The following is a 6,731-nucleotide window of genomic DNA, read 5'->3' as shown; positions in this document are numbered from 1 at the left end:
CTTGTCCGTCTCAAGCTCAAAGCTGAAACAGAACCCTCCCCCGTCATAGTCACTGATCTCAAGCTTCCCCTTGAGCCTCCAGACACCCGCCATGACAGATTTGAGCGCGTTACGATTAAAGGATCTCGTCCGTAACAGCCTCCCCAACAAGCACCTGGAAAGGTCAACTGTGGTACTCACAAGTTCTTCCTCATCGAGGACTAGCCTCTCACCCTCTTCTTCCTCGCCAATGTCCAGTTCGGACCATTTATCACATAGATCTTCCATCGCCGGGACGTAAGGGGAGAACTAGTGGGAACAACTCTGACTCAACTTAGAGAATGGCTAGAGAGGAGCAGAGAAAAGCTCAGTTGTCAATTTCACATGTATACCACTTATTAAGAACCAGAAATGTATTACTATATAGAGCATGGTGTGATATTTCTTTCCATGCTTGCATGTTTTTGGTTTTATAGCATGCATCATATTTTCATTTTGAGGAAAGAGAGAGAAACTTTATATAATATGCCAACTGTTAGATTGTTCATATTTTTTTGGAAATTTTTTCTTAAAGTGCAACTATATGCAAAATCAAAACTACTACGCTTTCTAGTGATCCTTTTAATATTCGTTGCACTTTTTCTAGGTGCCTGTTGAATGGTCAGTCTCCGATAGGAGAAGCGAATTGTCAAACAATTACACAGACCAATCGGTTATAACATGTTAAATAATTCTTTATCCTCGTGATATAACTAAATAATATTATTTATATGACTTTCTTAGGCTCAAGAGTAAGGATATAGACTGGCTATGCCACGCCGGCAATATATTTGATTATTAGAGTCGTAATTGGTTTAAATTTGGCGGTAACAAGTTATAGCTCAAGAGCCATCAGATCAGCCATATGGTCTTATTAACCAATACTTATCATACCAGACTCATTTCCGTTAGACTTTTTTTAGTACATATACATTATATATATACATATACATATACATATATATATATATTGTTCATTTAGATAGTTTACAAAGGATAATTCTTACAAACAAAAAAATAGTAGAAAGGATAGATACGAATTGAAGTAATTAACTAGTAATGGGCTGTTTTTTTTTACTGGGTAATACATAATAAAATTATATCGGAACCATAGTTATCTTCATGTTTGACAAATTTCGAATTGAAGTAATTAACTAGTAATGGGCTGTTTTTTTTTATTGGGTATTACATAATAAAATTATATCGGAACCATAGTTATCTTCATGTTTGACAAATTTGTGTAGCAGTGAAAATATAGATAACACGTTCATGCCATAAAACACGTTCATATACGGTTATGCTTTTGGACTCATAAGGAGATCGATCTCAGAGAAAGTCAATATGTAATATATGGTTGGTAAAATAAAGATATATATATATTAATCAAACGTGTATATATTATATGTTATATACGCACAAGCAATTACAGATTTTTATCAGCCTATCTAATACTGTTTCACTTCAATTATTAAGACAAGAAAGTATTTACCTTTACCACTAATATCTTTAACTTTTTCTTTTTGTCCTCGACCGCATAAGATCTCATACTTTCCCTTTTCTATCCTTACATTATTATTAAATGTAATATTATTGATTTTGGCTCAACGAAAGCGGACAAGTTGAAAATCTATCGTAGAGAAAAATGCAAACCTATCCGCGGAAAATCTCTCCTATAAATACACACAAAAACCAAATTAATTTTCCACAACCATTGACAAGCAATAGATAAGCTCTTTCTTGCTTCAACCTACTCGATCTTTCACTTATCTATATCATTTCCTTCGAAATAATTTTCTACATTTTCCTTCATTCTAATTCCTATAGAAACTATGTCTTCAACACCAACAATATTTTTATCACTCTTATTGTTCCTTTTCATCGGTGTAGCTTCGGCTCAGCTTTCCACAAATTTCTACTCAAAATCATGCCCTAATGCCTTATCAATCATAAAGTCTGCGGTTAAGACCGCCGTGTCCAACGAGGCTCGCATGGGAGCTTCATTGCTTCGTCTTCATTTCCATGACTGCTTTGTTAACGTAAGTTATAAGATATATATATATATATATATATATATATATATATATATATATATATATGTGTGTGTGTGTGTGTGTGTGTGTGTGTGTTGTGTGTGTGTTCTAAGCTAGTAGCACTCTTCATTTTTCAAGAGAATGTTAAATCATATTCGGTATAAGAGTTAATTATTCTAAGCTAGCAGCACTCTTTATTTTTTCTTCTCATAATTAGACATATTTTCAGATCATATTGTTTTTATATTCTTTATTTGTTAAATTAATTGAGATTTATTTTTTAATCTATACATTTGGGAACTTTTGCAATCAGTTTAGTTTTGAATATTCAAATTCGCACACTTAAAATTGTCTGTTTGATTACGTACTGTGTAATATTACATCTGTTTTTTAAACGCTTTGAATGAGTAAAATCTTTGACTTCTAGAAGAAATTTGTTATTGAATTTAAGGCTCAATGATACTTTTCCTGGACAATTGGTTTTAGTGTTTTATTACTACACCTTTTATTTTTCCTTCAAACTAAAAAAACACAAACACGACACCTCTATGGCTATATTTTTTTTCCTTCTAAAAACATTATTCTGAAAAGGAGTAAAAGAGAGTAAAAAAAAAAAAAAAACTAGATTGTGCAGGGATTATATTATTAACATATATAAAACTATTTGTGACTATACGTGACAGGGATGTGATGGTTCGATATTGTTGGACGACACGGCGAATTTCACCGGAGAAAAAAATGCACCTCCAAATGCTAATTCAGTTAGAGGATTTGGTGTTATTGACACCATTAAGTCTCAATTAGAGAAATCTTGCCCTTCCGTAGTCTCTTGTGCTGATATTGTTGCTGTCGCTGCTAGAGATTCTGTTGTTGAGGTAAACCTAAAGATAGAAAAACAAACCCTAATAAAAAAAGATTGATTAATTTTGTGACTACATGATATCAATTTTACGATCTTTCTAGCGACTAATTTAGATGTTTAATGACTTTAATCTGGACCGGTATGACTATTTAATATTAATATATATATATATATATATATATATATATATATATATATATATATATATATATATAAAGTGATGGCATAATCTTTCAGAGTTTTTATTTTTATTTTTAAATGTGCTATATATAGCACTTCTTAAATTTTGAAACTAGGAATAATTGATTGCCGAAGTCCCTCTCAAATTAAAGTCGTCATTATTTTCAACAAAACAAGTAACGTATTTGATATATATTCTTCTTATCATTATTAACTACATTTTATGACTCTTTCAAAGAAGTGTACTAGATTTAATATCCAAAAGCACTATATATGCGACAACTTTATACATATTTAAATTGAGATTGAGATTCCTTCAACAACAAAAAAAATTGAGATTGAGATGTTTTCTTTCATTTTTCTGAAAAATTATCAAATTTTTATAAGGATTATATTTGTCCTATAGTATATTATTATTTTAGTATAGTAATGAATTATTTTGAATATAATTATAGTTGGGGGGACCAACCTGGGCAGTGGAAGTTGGGAGAAGAGACTCAACAAGTGCAAGCCAAAGTGCAACTAGTTCCATTCCAAGCCCACAATCCAGTCTCAGCGCTCTCATTTCTTCTTTCTCAAACAAAGGCTTCAATGCCAAGGAATTAGTGGCTCTCTCAGGTTTGTCTCTAATTTTACTCTACAGGCAAGTCTTTACTTTTGGGAAATGACTTCAACTAGTAGTAGTAATTTTGATACTTTAGACCAAAATAAATTAAATTATATTTTTAGACATTTTTACTAGTAACCGTAGACCTATATATTTACAATTATTGTTATTTGTAGATTTAAAGTCTACAATTTATGACAACTGTATACTTTTACGTCTATAGTTACTAGTAGAAGTGTTCAAAAACATTGTTTGATTTATTTTGCTCCAAAGTATCAACGTTGGTACTATTTGGAGTCCTTTTCCTTAATTTTGTTTTGGGGATATGTGGGCCAACCAAGGTTACGAGCTTTACAACTGGGCATGACTTGCTTTAAAATATAGGCCCACAACTAGGAATGAACTCTTAACAATGGGTTTATTTATAAATTACTTGGTTGTCACCTCCAACTTGAACATTTGATCAGTTGAAAATCATGGGATGACTTTGCGCCATTTATAAGTTCTTTTGCTTTCTTCCTCTTTTAAACTGTTTTGTTATTTGTTTATTATTTTAAATATTACCCTTCTGAAGTTATAAAGTATGGGTGGAGTGTGATATCCTGAATTTATAAGTAGGTTAAAAATCAAATAATTACAAATATATACGAATCATATACTAAGCATCTAATTAGTGCAACAAATCCAAATGGGCCTCAAGTAACTAAACCCCTATAATTACATGCTTTTCTAGAGGACTCGTGCTAGAAAAAAAATTGCTATAATTCTAGAACTATGACTATTTAAAACGCTTTTTGACTAAAATTTATTAACTATTTTTAATTTCAAACCGATTACCAAGTTTGTCAATAAACACCGTTCTTTATTGATAAAAAAAAATGACCATAGCTTTGGAATAATCCCAAACAAAAACAAAAAGGAGAACTGCCAAAAAAATCTCAGTTCAAGTACACTAACGACCAAAAAACATCCTCAAATAATGATTTATTTAGTTAAGAAACAGAGCACACTCTTAATAAAAATATATAACTGTAAACAACCGGTATTTTGTGGGATTAGTCATTTTATCGATATTTGGAGAATTAAATTTGAAAAGTTAGTATACGAGACATAACTTTACTAGAGGTCCATAACACATTTTGTTATATAACCATTTTTTTTTAATTTTTTTTTATTTTAGGTTCTCATACAATAGGGCAAGCAAGGTGCCAAACATTCACTACGAGGCTATACAATGAGGCCAACATTGACCAATCCTTTGCCACATCAACCAAATCGAAATGCCCGAGATCCGGTGGAAACAACCTATCGCCACTCGACACGACAAGCCCCAACGTCTTTGACAACGCCTACTTCAAGAATCTTGTGGGCCTAAAAGGGTTGCTTCACTCGGACCAACAATTGTTCAACAATGGATCCACGGATTCGCAAGTTAGGGCTTATAGCAACAACCCATCGAGCTTCAGAGCCGATTTCGCTAGCGCGATGCTCAAGATGAGCAGGCTCGGCCCACTCACAGGGAAAAATGGTCAGATCAGGCTCAAGTGTTCCAAGACCAATTGATTCGAGTAATCTATTATGGCGGCTTATTGAATGTTTTTTTTTTTTTTTCCTTTATGTTTCGATTATAGTTTTGAAATTAAGTGTGTGTGTTTTTGTTTGTTTTGTTTTCGTTATTATTGGTGCAAGACTCGCTAAGAGTTGAATTGTAAGATTTCCCTGATTTGAAATTTCCCTAAAACTTGGTTATGTCTATCAGTGTTTATTTTTTAAATCTATAATTCATGGTTGCATTGAAATTCCAATAGAACTTGGAAATTTTTTGATGATATTTGATTAAAAGATGTGCAACAACACTTAGACCTTTGATATTTTTCATTTACATAGTTAATGATTAAATCGTGCACTTCTCAAACTCTGTAAGTTATTACGACATCAATCTTTTGCTTGTAGTATTGTGTCGTATAGTGTGTTTAGTCGTGTAAATGTGACGTTACCTGTTTAATCATTGATTGTCGTTTTTTTAGCTTTAATAGCTTTAGATGTCATATTAGTCCTCTTGTACACGTCAGCTCATCGTTTGTAATTTAATCTTGTAAATATGCTAAGTTACACTAATGAGAACAGAGCAAGTCTTCCCGCTCATTCCCAAAAATTCACAATTCTTGATTCTCTCGTCCCGATCTCGTCTCTCTCTTTGATCTCTATCTTTAGAGCTACTAATTCCACCATTGTTGTTCAGCAATCGAGTTTGATCTGAGATTTTTATTCCGGTCCAAGACACTTCATCAACTTTCAATCTCCTATCGATCAAGGAGATCAATTGTGTTTCACCGATGATCCCGAGGGACATATGAATCCCTATTTTTCACCACTCAAAACAATCCGGGATTGGTTCTTATTTCTTAGCCTTTGGCCAGGGATAACTATGTCTAGGAGCCGATCCATGGTCATTGCGCTTTAGAAGAATACATTGGGGTTTGTCAATGGAAAATTATCAATCCTTGAAATTCATGGATCAGAAAAAAAAAATAGTAATAGAGAAATTTCATCGTGTATTATTCTCTTATTCTGCTCGAGAAATTTCGATCGATCTCGAGGATCGCTTTCAACAGAGTAATGGATTTAACGATTTTCAACACAATTTGATCATGATCCCAATTCTTGATTCTCTAGTCCCAATCTCGTTTCTCTTAGATCTCAATCTTCAACATTAGGTCTTAACATGAAACATATTCCCAACTAATCTAATGCTAACTACGTGACTGATAGGTGCGTTTATTACGCGTAAAACTCCTATTTCCCGGACTAAAAACTAACGAGTCCTCAAGCGTTTTTGATAGCTTTTGTATGTTTGTGAGTGATTTTCAGGTTTAAAAGGTCAATTGGGTCTTGAGGAGGTTATTAGCGCATCATGTGACGATTCCGAACAATTTCAAGGAGATTCATACACATTTGGACAACTTGGAGCGAAACAAGGAACGACGTCCTCTTCGGCAGGATTTTGGGATTTTTAAATGATGATTCTGGATGA

The 6,731-nt window shown here is 32.9% G+C and overlaps 1 protein-coding gene across 1 annotated transcript; it reads left to right on the top strand.

Annotated features, from left to right (window-relative positions):
- Positions 1-1,708: 1,708 nt before the first annotated feature.
- On the top strand, positions 1,709-5,669 carry LOC149405348 (peroxidase P7-like). Its single transcript, XM_089607089.1, has 4 exons — positions 1,709-2,054; positions 2,732-2,923; positions 3,546-3,708; positions 4,878-5,669. Exons 1-4 carry the CDS (start codon positions 1,848-1,850, stop codon positions 5,258-5,260), a joined length of 945 nt encoding a protein of 314 aa, XP_089463215.1. The 5' UTR covers positions 1,709-1,847; the 3' UTR covers positions 5,261-5,669.
- Positions 5,670-6,731: the final 1,062 nt, after the last annotated feature.

Source organism: Urtica dioica, chromosome 2, assembly GCF_054948205.1.
Source record: "Urtica dioica subsp. dioica isolate 48M chromosome 2, U.dioica_male_clone48M_v1_H2, whole genome shotgun sequence".
Taxonomy (NCBI): Eukaryota; Viridiplantae; Streptophyta; class Magnoliopsida; order Rosales; family Urticaceae; genus Urtica; species Urtica dioica.
Note: the sequence above shows the minus strand (reverse complement) of the source record. Positions and strands in the feature narration are given on the sequence as shown.

Coding starts and splice junctions, on each gene's coding strand:
- LOC149405348 (XM_089607089.1), top strand. CDS start 1,848: ATGTCTTCAACACCAACAATATTTTTATCACTCTTATTGTTCCTTTTC. Junction 2,055..2,731: donor TCCATGACTGCTTTGTTAAC/GTAAGTTATAAG, acceptor TATACGTGACAG/GGATGTGATGGTTCGATATT. Junction 2,924..3,545: donor CTAGAGATTCTGTTGTTGAG/GTAAACCTAAAG, acceptor ATATAATTATAG/TTGGGGGGACCAACCTGGGC.